Here is a 12,696-nt window from a genome sequence, read left to right on the forward strand (position 1 = left end):
GCAAGATATTTCATTTGTAACAAGAATACTCTGTGAGTCTGTAGCCTGTCTTTGGAGAGAAGCGGGTATAGGTGCTGAAAGATGTGGTTTGTTTTTTTTGAGGGAGGTGGGTGGGCAGATTGAAGCCTGTTTGTGTTGAGCGGGAAGATATTGATTTTAAGTGCTGGGTCCTGCATTGATTCTTGTCCCCTACTGTGCATGCAACGTAATGCTGCAGTATATCAGGAGGAGGGGAAGAAAAGCAATTTGTGCAGTGATGTAGAGAGAGAGAGAGAGAGAGAGCGTGAGTGAGCGAAAGCATCAAGTGTTGACTGTGATGCAGACGTCTGGCTTTTCCCTGCTGAACTGGAGACAAGAGTCTGACTAAGGATGGTTGGAAATGGCCTGCTTTTTAATGGGGGCAGACACTGCTCTAGCTTACCCCGGTGAGGTTAGATATCAGGTGAGCATTGTTGTTTGAATTGCTGTGGTGACCCGAGGTGTTCTTTTGTGTGTGTGCGAGGGAGGGGGCGGGGGGGGAGAGAGAGAGAACGAGCTTTAGCAGCCTCATTCGGAGCGTGGGGCCCTCTGGGCCTTCTAAACAAAAACAAGTGTAGGGCTCTTTGAGAGATCTCCTCTCCAGAGCCTCGTTCGACCGATTGAATGAAAGATTTCTTTCTAAATAGGGCACCACAGGGCTGTTCTTTCAAAAAGTTGGAGTGATTTTCTGGGTTTTTGCTCAGTGTAGAGCCAGTGACCCAGCGAACAAGAGTGATCCATTTCAGGATTTCCTGAGCTTGCTACGTTGCTGTTAGGTCAGTGACTGTTTTTACGGCACTTGTCCAGTTACTGCCTGTGCTGTTGATTTAATCTGTGTTTATATATAATCTGGGTCAATACTGTATGTCAGATATGCCGCTCAGATGTGCTTTATGTTCATATCTTTTGCAATGTAGGCCCCTGATCCTTTCCGTGTATAAACAATTTTTTCTTGGATAGGCTATTGGGATGTAAAGATGTTAAGCTGAGAGAGTCAGATTTGATAATTTATATGAAGTTTGGTTGTCTAGAACCTGAGTTGGTTTATGTTTCTCTTGAGGTTGATTCACAAGTGTAGATAACTGCAATGTATGCCTGTTGTATAAACAATCGGTTGACCCATCAGTGTTGGTACTAGTTTTTTGTGTGTACTAAACCATTCCTCTTTCAAATAGCACTGTAGCCTTATCCCTTGTAATCTCTGTAACCTCCTCCTGCTCAGAAACCTCCCAGATATGAGTTATTCCAGTTCTCCCCTCTTATTCATCACCCATTTTTTCCAGCTTATCATGGATGGCTGGGCCTTGTCCTCTGAAACTTCCTAACAATTTATTTCTTCCCATAAGCTCTTTACAATGAACTGCTTAGACCAAGGTTATGATAATTTGCCTTAACATTTAGTGTCAAAGGTTGCAGCAACATTAAAGACACTAGAAAAATGTACTTTGCTATATATTGCATTGCTAGAAGTGGTCCAAAATGTATGTTTAAGTGACTACCCAGAGTGGAGATCTTTTTCTGAGTTTGCTTAGTACTTTGTTCCTCCATTTAAATTACTGAGCAGTACAGTTAGGAAGAAGAATGGATAGATGGCCTTTATTGCAAGATAGTGTAAGATACAAAATGAAGAAGGCATGTTGCATTTGGATAGGGTTTTAATGTGACTATACCTGGAGTATTGCATGCGGTGTTGTTTTCATAGTTGAGAGTGTGTGTATTTGTCTGAGGCTGTGCAAAAAAATGTCATTAAATTGATTACATGGGATGAGTGGGTTGAGCTGTAAGGAAAGATTGAATAGATGTACTTTTTAATGTTTTTCTCATTTGAAACATACAAGGGATTGTCAGGGTAGATGTTGATAGGCTCATTTCTCTGGCTGCACTCGTCATAGTCTCAATTGGTTAACCTCATAGGGTTGGGAGAATCAGAATCAGATTTATTATCACTGAGGTATGTCGTGAAATTTGTTGTTTTGTGGCAGCAATATATTGCAAGATATAAAGTCCTAAAAATTACTATGTTACAAAAATAAATAATGCAAAAGAGGAATAACGAGGTTGGGTTTATGGAACGTTGAGAAATCTGATGGTGGAGGGGAAGAAGCTTTTCCTGAAATGTTGAGTGTGGGTCTTCAGACTCCTGTACCACCACCCCGATGGTAGTAATGTGAAGAGGGCATGTCCCAGGTGATGAGGGTCCTTAATGCTAGACTGAGATGTGAAATGTCACGGTTGTGAATCTCAGTCATTGTAAATATTCAACACTGAGATCAATAGATATGTGGACTTTAAAGGAATTGAGAGAAATGGGAATTTGCAGGAGAGTGCCGTTGAGGGAAATGGTCAGTCATGATCTTCAGTAAGAACAGCATGAATGGCAGAACAGCCTTAGGGAGATGTGACCCTATTCTAATTTCTTCAGTTAGTTGGCTTAGTGGGCAACATTATTTCATCTGAATCAGGAAGGTGTCAGGACTTGTCACAAGATTTGGGAGAATAGTGAACTATGAGGGAAATAGTAATGGATGAAGGGGATGTAGACAGGCTGACGGGACAAGTGAAGAGATGGCCGATGGAATTCAATGCTGAGAATGTAAAGAGTTACGTTTTGTCATAGTCGTACAGCACAGAAACAGCCCGTCGGCCCACCGTGACGGGCCGACCATTACACCCGTCTGCACAGGTCCTGTCTACCTGCATTAGTTCCATAGCCGCCTTTGCTTTGGTGATTCAAGTGTTTGCCTTGATGTTTCTTGCATGTTGTGAGAGTATATGTCTCCACCACCTCCTCAGGTAGTGCATTCCAGATTCCAACTATTTTCTGTGTGAAAATCACCTCTTAGATCCCTCTAAACCTGCCACTCTCACTTTAAACTGATGACCTCTTATCTTGGATACCCCAGCCATGGGGAAAAAATTCTTATCTACCCCTCTTGTACTTTTGCTTACAAAATTTTGAAGAGAATAATGAGAAGAAGGAATTGAAATTAGAGGACGTAATTTGAAAGGGGAACAAGAACAGAGAAATCTGGGGTATTTGGTGCATGGTTCATGGAAAGTGACAGAACAGATTGAGAGAGTGGTTTTAAAAAAAAGAGCACATGGATCCTGGGCAATAAATAGAGGCATGAGGTGCATGAACAAGGGAGTCATTAAGAACCTTTATAAATGATTGGTTTAGCCACAACTGGACTATTGTTTCCAGAGGGAATAGGGCCCCTCAAAGACCAAAGTGGACATCTTTGTATAGAGCTGCAGGAGATGGATGAGGTCCTCGATGAATATTTCTCCTCATGGAGAAGGACATGAAGCCTTAGGATCTTGAGATAGTTAATGGGGATGTCTTGAGGATAGTCTGCATTAGAGCAGAGGAGGAACTAGATGTCTTAAAGCATATGAAGGTAGACAACTCTCCAGGGCCAGATCAAGTATATCCAAGAACACTGTGGGAAGCTAGAGAAGAAATTGCAGGAGCCCTGGCTGAGATATATACATCATCATTAGTGATGGTGAAATGCTGGAAGACTGGAGGGTGGCTAATGTTATGTCTTTATTTAAGGAGGCGGCAAAGAAAAACCTGGGAACTGTAGATCGGTATGCTGAATATCTGTGGTAGGTAAGTTACTAGAAGGGATTCTGAGGGATAAGATATACAAGCATTTGGAAAGATAGGGGTTGATTACGGATAGTTAGCATGACTTTGTACATGCGAGATCATGTTTCGTGAATTTGATTTGAGTTTTTTGAAGAAGTAACCAAGAAGGTCGATCAGAGCAGGGCAGTAGATGTGGTCTATATGGACTTCAGTAAGGCCTTTGATAAAGTTCTGCATGTTAGGCTGCTATGGAAAGTTAGATTGCAAGGGATCTGGGGGAGAGCTAGCTAATTAGATATACAGTTGGCTTGCTGGTAGGAAGTAGAGGGTGATGGTGGAAGGTTGTTTTTCGTACTGGAGGCCCGTAACTAGTGGTGCTCCCCAGAGGTCAGTGCTAGGTCCATTGCTATTTGTCATTTATATCAATGTACAAGGCGTGGTTAGTAAGGTTTGCAAATGACACTAAAACAGGTGGTGTCGTTGACAGTGAAGATGGTTATCAGCATTTATGGAGGGATCTTGATCAACTGGGTAAGTGGGCTGAGGAATGACAAATGGAGTTTAATTCCGATAAGTGTGAGGTGTTGCATTTTAGGAAGACAAATCAGGGTAGGACTTACACAGTGAATGGTAGGACTCTGAGGTGTGTTGTAGAACACGAGGGATCTAGGAGTACAAGTGCGTCGTAGATAGACAGGTGAAGAAGGCTTTTGGCACGCGAGTCTTCATCAGTCAGGGCACTGAGTATAGAAGATGGGATGTTATGTTGCCCTTGTACAAGATGTTGCGCATAGTCTATTTCCCAGGGTCGGGGAATCAAGAACTAGAGGACATAGGTATAGGATGAGATTTAATAGAAACCTGAGGGGCAACTTTTTCACCCAGAGAGTGGTCAGTATATGGAATGAGCTGCCAGAGGAAGTGGTTGAGGCAGGTACATTAAAAACATTTAAAAGGTACATGGACAGGTAGGTGGTTAGGAAAGGTTTAGAGTGATATGGGCCAAACGCAGGCAAGTGAGACTAGCTCAGATGGGAATCTTGGTCGGCATGGACCAGTTGGGCTGAAGGGCTCTGTGCTGTATGATTCCGACTCTATGGATGCTACACTTTAGCAAAGATATAAAGAAGATTTAGAAGAGATTTACTCAAATGATTTTCCCCGTGTCTGCATAGGTTTCCCAGGGGTGCTCCGGTTTCCTCCCACATTCCAAAGACATGCGGGTTAGGAAGTTGTGGGCATACTATGTTGGCACTGGAAGCGTGGTGACACTTGCGGGTTGCCCCCAGAACACTGTACGCAAAGATGCATTCACTGTGTGTTTCGGTGTACATGCAACTAATAAAGATATCGTATGATTCCAGTGTTGAAGGACTTTGATTGTATGGATAGATTGGTGAAGGTGGGCATGTTGTGGGAACAGCTAAGGTTTTGATCAGATTTAATGCAGGTATTCAAAATCATGAAGGGTATTTGACAGCAGAAAGAGAGAAATAGTTCTCATTCTTGGAAGTAACAAGAGCCAGGTCCATAGAATTAAAGTGACTGGCAGAAGACACAACTGATGAGAAAAACCTTTTTTAAAGTGTATGCTTCATGTCTGTAGAATTGGACTCATAGCTTTTAAAATGGAGTTGGAGAATTGCCTAAATGAAAATAATTTGCAGAGCAGGGGATTAGAACTAGGTAGATTTCTCATTCATAGTGTGGACTTGACTGGCCAACTGACCTTCTGTGGTAAAACCATTATGTAATTCTGTGACATTAGATCGTGACATAGAGCAACAAAATCTTGGACTTACCTGACACTCTTGCTGCAGAAAACTGTCTCAAGACAATCTACTGAGCCATGTTTAAAAACAATGCATGATTAATCAAAGAAAGAACTAGTGGGAGGTTTAGGCTTAAGGTGGCTCTGAAGTGGTGAAGGGGTTTAGGGAGGAATTCAAATCATGGAACTAATGTGGCTGAAGGCAACATTGTTGATGATGGGTGATTGGAAGAGGAGGAGTAGGGAGAGTAGAGTTCCAGTGGTGTCAGGTAATTGTAGAACTGGAGATGGTGAGGAGCGGCAAGGCCTTGGAGCTGTTTAATGAGAATTTAAAGTCGAAGCTTTTCTAGGAATGTGAGACATAGGTCAGAGAAAACAAGGTAGACAGATGAGCAGAATCTTATGTGAGATAGGATGCAAAAAGTGCCAGGGAGACGTAGAACTATTGGAGATGTCCATTTCACTTGAATGTTTAAGAACTGGTGGCACTTACTGAGGAACAATAGGGAGCTATTCTCACGGATGGTCAACACTCCACCCAAAGTGAATGATGTTATAGGAAACCATGGGCGCTGGCTACACGGTCACCTTTGAAAGTCCTTTTTGGCTGTAGAGTTTTTGGAATGCCTTGTGGTTGCGAAAGATGCCTCAAAAGTGTCAGGTCTTTTTTTTTGAGAGTCAGTTACCATAAATCTATTTGATTGGGATATAGAAGTTTTAGGTTTGATTAATCGGGGATTGTTAGCACAGATTAAATTTGCCCCCTCTCATGTTAAACCTATGTCATCTTGCATTTGTCATTTTCACCCTGGGGAAAAAAACTCTGACGATCTACCCCATCTGTGCCTCTCATAATTTTATAGACCCTCAACCTCTGACACTCCAGAGAAAACAATCCAAGTTTGTCCAACCTCTCCTTATAGCTAATGCACTCCAATCCAGGCAACATCCTGTACAACCTCTTCTGTACCCTCTCCAAAGCCTCCACACCTTTCCATAGTGTGGCGACCACGTCTGAACACACTGTGGCCTAACTGTTTTATACAACTGCAATATGACTTGCCAACTTTAAAACTCATGCCCAGACTGATCAAGGCAAGCATACTGTACGCTTTCTTTACCACCCTACGTACTCTTGTTGCCACTTGCAGGGAGTTGTGGATTTGCACCCCAAGATCCCTCTGTACATCAATGCTCCTAAGGCTCCTGCCGTTTACTGTATATTTTCCTTTGCATTTGATCTCCCAAAATACACCTCACACTTGTTCAGATTAAACTCTATCTGCCATTGAGACTATCTACATTTTCATCCAGATCATTAATTTATTTCACAAATAACAGAGGTCCCAGCACTGATCCTGTGGAACACCACTGGTCACAAACCTCCAGTCAGATAAACACCCCTCTAACAGTACCTTCCTTATAGCTAATGCATGACCAAGCCAATTTTGGATCCAATTTATCATCTCACTGAGGATCCCATGTGACCTAATCTTCTGGACTAGCCTACCATGAGGCACCTTGTCAAATGCTTTACTAAATGCTTGCCTTCAATAGCCAGGGCATAGAGTATAAAAGCAGGGAGGTCTTGGCACAACTTGATAAAACATTGGTTAGACCACAGCTAGAATATTATGTGCAGTTCTGGTCGCTGCCTCTTTGGAAGGATGTGATTGCACTGGAGGGGGTACAGAGGAGATTCATCAGGATGCTGCCTGGGCTAGAGTGTTTCAGTTATGAGAAAAGAATGGATGGGCTGAGTTTTTTTTCTGTAGAGCACAGGAGGCTGAAGGGATACTTGGTAGAGGTATAGAAAATTTTAAAGGGCGTGGAGTAGAGAGTAAGAAACTTTTCTCCATGGCAGAGACATCTAAGACCACAGGGTATTGGTTCAGAGTGAGAGGGGATCTGAGGAAGAATTTTTTTCATCCAGAGGTTGGTTGCAGTCTGAAACACACTGCCAAGAAGGTGGTAGAGGCAGGTATTCTCTCAACATTTAAGAAGGATCTGATTAAGCATTTGAATTACCAAGGCATAGTAGGCTATGGACCAAGTACTGGTAAGTGGAGTTAGCATAGATGGGTATATCTATACTAGTGGTCGACATAGACATCATGGGCCAAAGGATCTGTTTCTGTACAATATGACTCTATGACGCTAGGTACTTTCTACATAGAACCAACTGGTAGCCACGTTCAGTAAAACCAGTGGCAACTTGTATAAGCTCCTTCAGCTACCTGGCATCCATCTAATGTATTTTATCCTGGGCATAGTGCTTGAATGAACCTAGTATTTTACTTAATCTGAAGGCTGGATTCCTAAACTGGTATTTGAGACTTCCCCTGTTTCAGACAGTGGTGCTAGTTACAAATTATTCAGTTCACTTAATTGTGAAGTTGAATGGGCAGGGACTTCTCTGAGCTGGAGGAGAGGAAGAGGAATAGGAAGTGAAAGAGATGGGATGGTTGCATCTGGATGTTGATAACTGAGTTTATTGTCATATGCACAAGTACATGTATGCACAGGTGCAATAAAAAACTTGATAATCAGTCAGTTGCAGGAGGTATTGGTTTAGCTTGCAGTCTTTTTGCCTCCCAGTATCAGAACACTCTGTCAATTTAATTCAGTTTAAGCATCTTTACCCACAGCCACCACTGCAACCTGAAAGGGGGAAATAATTGATAGTCCAGTCAAGCCTGGAGTGGATAAAACCCCTGATCCCGATGGGTTGTAACTGGACAGAATAAGAAAATGTCAAGAAACCAAAAATGTAAAGAATTGTTAGCATGGATTTCACAAGACAAGGTCATGCTTAAACAACCTTACTGAATTTTCTGAAGTAGCTGAAAGAGTAAATGCAATAGCCTTGGATTTTCTAAAGGCTTAAGATAAGGTGCAGCACAGTGATATCATAGCTAAGGTCAGGAGATGTAATAGGATGGATAGTTGCTGGATGCAAATTGGTAAACAGAGAGTAAGGATTAAGAATAGTTATTCAAACTGGCACCAGTGCTGGACCAATGTTTGCTGTTTTTGGAAAATAATTTATCTTGGGAATTGGGGAAATAAATGCAAAATTTGCAAATGACACAAAATTTCAAGGTGGGGGGAATAAAGGAGAGCTGTGTCAAAGTAGAAGGTAATTATTGACAATTAAACTTCAACACTGTGAGCTGGCACACTGGTGGAAAGGCTAAGAAGGTCAGTCTTTGCAAATTAATACCAAATGAGAGAAAGGTGGAAGGGAACATAATGATATAGAGTCAATGAAAGTAACACCCTAATGAGAAAAAGAACACCAAAGCATTGAGATTTATTCTCAGAAGAGTGGAATTGAAAATGCAGGGAAGCTATGTTAAACTTGTGTCTCAGTTATTCATAAAATTTAGGGGTTGCTGGCCAGGCCAGCTTTAAATGCTTATTCTTAATTGGCCATGAAGTTTTGGTGAGTTGGCTTCTTGTGCTGCCACAGTCTGGCTGATGGTGCTCCCACAATGCAGTTAGGTGGCAAGTTCCAAGATTTTGATGTAGTTTTGAGATCTTTCCAAGTCACGTTGGTGTGTGACTTTGATAGAAACTCTCAGGTGGTGATGCCCCTTGTGCCTGCTTGCCCAGGCGCCTGTAGGTGGCAGAGATCATGGGTTTGTGAGGTTCTGTTCAAGAATCGTTGGTAGGTTAATGCAGTAAACCTTGCACAAACTTCATGCACATTAGCAGGAGTACTTAAGAACATATAAACTGAAGAATTAGGAACAGGAGTAAGCCATCTGGCCCTTCAAGTGCATTCTGTCTTTTATCTTGATTACGGCTAATCTGATTATAACCTCAATTCTGCATTGCTGTTTACTTGTGATAACCTTTCACTTCCTTGCTTTTTGGATATCTATCTACCTCTGCCTTTAAAATGTTCAAAGACTGTTCTTTGAAAAAGGAAGTTCCAAAGACACATGACTCTCAGAGAAAAAAATGCATCTCATCTCTGTCTTAAATGAGCAACCCCTTATTTTTAAATGACCTCTACTTCTAGATTCTCTCACAAGAGAAAACATCCTCATCTATGTTGACTTCCTTCTATGTCATAAGGGAACATGAGATCCTCTCCATTAGCCAAGATCCCTTGGGTACATGTATGTTTCATACAAATTCCCTTGTGCTCTTCTAAACTCCGGCAGATACAAGCTTAGCCTGTCCAGTCTTATTGGATGTCCCGTCCATTTGAGATATTAGTCTAGTAAACTTTCTCTGAACTGCTTCCATCACTTTGTATGTGTCAATAAGTTCATTTCTCATACCTCTAAGCTTCAACAAATACAGACTCGATCTCCCTTTATACCAGGAATCATCTTAACCTTGTCTCATTTGGTTTCAATATTTAAGGAAGGATCTGGTTATCCTTGAGTATTGAGACCAAAACTGTACACAGTACTCCAGATCCAGCCTCACCAATGTCCTGTAAAGTTGCATCAAAACTTTGATCTACCAATACACAGTACACCTGATGCATAACCTCCATACTTTTATATTCAGTTCCCCTAGTAATAAATAATATCATTCTGTTAGCTTTTCTGGCTGTCAATGTGATCATCTGTCATTCTTTCTGAACTCCAGCAGATACATAGTCCACTCAATCTCTCCTCATACAGCAAACCTGCCATCTTGGGAACCAGTCTATTGAATCCTTACTGCATCCTCTGTTGCAAGTATATCCGTTTAGGTAAGGAGGTCAAAACTCCAGGTGTGGTCTCACCAAGGTCTTACATAATTGTAATAAGACATCTTTGCTGCTGTACTCAAATCCTCATGCAATCAAGGCCAGTATACAGTTGGCCTTTCTAATTGCTTGCTGCACTTGCTTGTTAGGTTTCAGTGACTTGTGGACAAGGAGACCTATTCAAATCAAAGACTGTTCAAAAGAAAATACTTTGCTTTTCTATTTTGTGTGTCAACATGGATGACCTTGCATTTTCCCACACACCACCTGTCATTTTCTCTCCCACTTACTCGAGATTGTCTATATCCCTGTTAAGCTTCTGTATAGCCTCCTCACAATCTCACCTAGTTTTGTATCATCAGCAAACTTGGAAGTATGATTTTTGATCTCCTTAGCCAAATTGTTGATACAGAATGTGGAAAAACTGAGACCCAGGCACCGATTCCTGCAGTATTCTATTTATCACAGTGTGCCAACTTGAGAAAGATCTGCTTATTCCCACTCTTTGCTTTCTGTCTGTTAACTGGTTCTCAATCCATGCCAGTAAATTATTCCCATCTCCATGAGCTCTAACCTTGTTGATCAACCTATTCAGTGGAACCTTATCAAGAGCCCTTCTGAACGTCTAAATACACATTATCAACTGGTTGCCCCTTATACTTTCAACTAGATGTCTCCTCAATGAACTCCAATAGATCAGTCAATCATAACGTCATCATTCAGTCCAAGCCAGGGTTTACGTTCCACATGAGCCTCCACCCATTTCTCTTTTAACATTATAGTTATATCCTTCCTGTGTCTACTCATGCTCATCTAGCTGCTCTGAAATGCATCCACACTCTTCACTAAAATCCTTCTTAAAGAAAACACCGAACAAGTGGGCTGCTTTTTCCTTGATTAGTTTTCAGCTTCTTGAATTTTGTTGGAGTTACTCTCATCCAGGCAAGTTTATTATTTTCTAACACGTGTACAAATCGGAGAGGCTTTGGGGAGTCAGGTGGTGAAACGTTTGCCAAACTTTCTGACCTACTTTGGAAGCCATTGTGTTTATATGGTTAGTCTTAAGTTTCTTGTTATCCCCGATCCCTGGGTGATTTGGTGACGGTAATATTAAGGGTAGGTGGTTAGATTTTATCTGATTGATGTATGACACATATATTACTTGAATTGATCAGACTAAACCTGAATGTTGTCCAAGCTTTTTTACATGTGGGCACAGAATTTCACAGTGAGGAATTGTGAACAGAACTGAACACTGAGCAGTCATAAGCAAGCTTGCCTACTTTTGACCTTATGATGAAGGGAAGGTTATTGATGAAGTAGCTGAAGGTTAGCACAGAACACTGGATAGGGCATACTTGTAGTACACTGCTCTGTTCCAGTTTTTAATTTATAAAAAAAATGGTACTGGAGTAGGTACACTGTAGCAGAATGCAGAGTTTATAACTAACAAAACAAATTATTAGGTTTGGCTTTTTGTCTCTTAGAAAGATAAAGCTGAGACTTGATAGAACTCTTACATTATGAAGGCTTTGAAAGGGTAGAGGGAAAAGATGTCTCCAGATGAGGAGGGATCCAAAACTTGAGGCTATAAATATAAGAAAGTTCTTAATAATTCATTGAGGAGTTGAGGAGAACCTTCTTTACCCAGAATGATGAAAGTGTGCAACTCTCTGTGATGAGGATTTTAGTGAAGAGGATGGATGCATTTAGGAAATGAGATGAAACTAGGAAGATGTGGTGATGTGTTAGAAGGGAGGTGGGTGGATGGTCATGTGGACCATAGACAGCTTAGATTAGATAGTTGGCATGTTTAAATGAATGTCTTGCTTGTGGCTAGCATCAGTTGCTGTTGGACAAGTGCTACTTTTGACCATTTATTTTCTTAACAGTGCTGTAGCCTCATTTGGGATCAATTCCAGTTAAGTATGACCTGATTGTTGGCTTGCACTGATAAATTAATTGACATCTTTCTTAGACATCTCCTTGCTCCATACTCAGATAACTGAGCTGCTGAGCAGCAAATGACCTGTAAATGAGCAGGTTTCAGCTGGTATCAGGTCTTGTATCAGTACCAGGATGGCACATAAAATATTAGTTATTACATACAAATCTGGACTATTCACATTAATGGAAAGTTGGTCCTTTGAGCTTAGCATGATTGTGTTCTGTTAATAGATGTTAAGGTCCTTCTTGCATTGTTATTAATTTGATTCGGATTGCAGACATGTATTTTTTCAATATATACATTTGTTCTCTGAACTGAGAACATAGACCCATTAAATCTTCATTTCTGTCCAATATGTGTTGCTATTTGGTTGGACGCTGTTGATTCTCACAATCCATTTCATTGGTTGTAAAGTTTTTCTTGTAACATCCAGAAGAAGTGAAAATAAAACTATGCAAGGGCAAGTCTGTCTTTCATTAAAATGTCCTAGGAATATCCACATGAGTTTTAATGAACAAAATTTGACACCAGACCACGTAGAGTGTGACCAAAAACTTGGTCAAAGAATTAGGGTTTAAGAAGTCTTTCAAGGAAGAGGGAGGTAGGGGAATGGAGAGATTCAGTGAGGTCTTAAACAAGTTAAGGAGTACAGA

The 12,696-nt window shown here is 41.2% G+C and overlaps 1 protein-coding gene across 8 annotated transcripts in view; it reads left to right on the forward strand.

Annotated features, from left to right (window-relative positions):
- chd6 (chromodomain helicase DNA binding protein 6) overlaps nt 1-12,696 on the forward strand; it is a 162,044-nt gene that overhangs the window by 49,776 nt on the left and 99,572 nt on the right. For 3 of the 8 annotated variants that reach the window (XM_052031322.1, XM_052031330.1, XM_052031329.1), the window contains exon 1: nt 289-442. The exons of the other annotated variants lie outside the window; for them this stretch is intronic. In XM_052031322.1, the coding sequence (XP_051887282.1) occupies nt 380-442 (63 nt within the window). In that variant the 5' untranslated portion in view covers nt 289-379. Of the gene's footprint in view, nt 1-288; nt 443-12,696 lie in introns of those variants that run through there. 8 annotated transcript variants of the gene reach the window in all.

The sequence above is a fragment of the Pristis pectinata genome, chromosome 16 (genome assembly GCF_009764475.1).
Source record: "Pristis pectinata isolate sPriPec2 chromosome 16, sPriPec2.1.pri, whole genome shotgun sequence".
In the NCBI taxonomy this organism is placed as follows: Eukaryota; Metazoa; Chordata; class Chondrichthyes; order Rhinopristiformes; family Pristidae; genus Pristis; species Pristis pectinata.